Consider the following 1,830-nt stretch of genomic DNA (forward strand, 5'->3'; position numbering starts at 1 on the left):
TTATTAGATGTCTTTAGTAACTTGCCTCACAGCCATTTTCTTAGAAATTCAATTTCATCTCCAGATGAAAGAGGAAAAAAAAGTGGCAATTTAAAAATGTTAGAGCAATTTTCATTTAAAAGTGGATCAATGTTTTCCTTACCCTGTCGTTAATGTTTTCTGTTTTCTTTTTATCAGCGAGTTACTTCTCAGTCGATTCATATTGCCAAACTGTCCTCTCTTGTTTTCTTACAAGATGAAAGGAGACAACCATGAATGAGCCACTAGACAATTTTACAAACACTTCTGATTTCCCCGATTATGCAGCTGCTTTTAGAAATTGCACTGATGAGAAAATCCCACTCAAGAAGCACTACCTCCCTGTTATTTACAGCATCATCTTCCTGGTGGGCTTTCCGGGGAACGCAGTGGCAATTTCCACTTACATTTGCAAAATGCGGCCCTGGAAAAGCAGCACCGTCATCATGCTGAACCTGGCCTGCACGGACCTGCTCTACCTCACCAGCCTCCCTTTCCTGATCCACTACTACGCCAGCGGCGAAAACTGGATCTTTGGGGATTTCATGTGCAAGTTCATCCGCTTCGGTTTCCATTTCAACCTGTACAGCAGCATCCTCTTCCTCACCTGCTTCAGCATCTTCCGTTACTTTGTGATCAGCCACCCGATGAGCTGCTTTTGCATTCACAAAACTCGGTGGGCCGTGGTGGCCTGTGCTGGGGTGTGGATCATTTCCCTGGTGGCTGTCATTCCCATGACTTTCCTGATCACATCAACCACCAGGACCAACAGCTCTGCCTGCCTTGACCTCACCAGTTCAGATGACCTCACTACCATCAAGTGGTACAATCTGATTTTGACTGCCACGATCTTCTGCCTTCCCCTGGTGATAGTGACACTCTGCTATGCAATGATTATCTACACCCTCAACCAAGGGCCGAGGACTCACAGCGGCCTGAAGCAGAAAGCTCGGAGGCTAACCATCCTGCTACTTCTTGTGTTTTATATATGTTTTTTACCCTTCCATATCTTGAGGGTCATTCGGATTGAATCTCGCCTGCTTTCCATCAGCTGCTCCGTTGAGAATCAGATCCATGAAGCTTACATCTTTTCTAGACCCTTAGCCGCCCTGAACACCTTTGGTAACCTGTTACTGTACGTGGTGGTCAGCGACAACTTTCAGCAGGCCATCGGCTCCATGGTGAGATGCAAAGCGAGTGGGGACTTGGAGCAAGCAAAAAAGATCAGCTACTCGAACAACCCTTGACAAACTTCACTTACTCAACCAAAGAGAAACGCCTACTGGTACTTCCCCTGTACTTCCTAATTAGGCCAGAATCTCTCCTTCAGTGGAACTCAGTAAACACTGTGCATTCATGTGTCAAGGCCAGGGCAGAACTGCTGGAGTCCTTTGCAACCATTTGTTGAGTTCCTTCCTTAGGTAGACCTAAGAGTGGGCTACATGCATATCAGTAAGGGGTTAACATGTACGACTGGAACTATTAAAACTCAGGGCCCTGTCAGAGAACACTTGCCCTCGGTCTCAGTAAGTTAGCACCTATAGGAGAAAGACAACTTTCACTCATGGTTTTATACTCCTTCATACTGGGGCCTATTTGTACTGAACCCCAAGTCTATTCAAGGCGCGATTTGTATCTTTTTCAATATTCTTTTTATATATATATATATTTCATATCTTTAAACCTCTTTCTCAAATTTTGCTTTGAGATTATTAAACTATATTTTTCACTAAGCTTTAGTCAATTTTGTAGATTAAAGCAAGTCAGTACCATCCACTTGAGATATTCAAAGATGTCAATGCAAATGACTAA

At 43.9% G+C, this 1,830-nt stretch overlaps 1 protein-coding gene across 1 annotated transcript; it reads left to right on the forward strand.

Moving 5' to 3' along the window:
* Positions 1 to 251: 251 nt before the first annotated feature.
* On the forward strand, positions 252 to 1,265 carry OXGR1 (oxoglutarate receptor 1; the record flags this gene model as incomplete). Its single annotated transcript, XM_081084616.1, has 1 exon — positions 252 to 1,265. One exon carries the CDS (start codon positions 252 to 254, stop codon positions 1,263 to 1,265), a length of 1,014 nt encoding a protein of 337 aa, XP_080940742.1.
* Positions 1,266 to 1,830: the final 565 nt, after the last annotated feature.

Source organism: Myotis nattereri, assembly GCF_964212035.1.
Source record: "Myotis nattereri genome assembly, chromosome: 2".
Taxonomy (NCBI): Eukaryota; Metazoa; Chordata; class Mammalia; order Chiroptera; family Vespertilionidae; genus Myotis; species Myotis nattereri.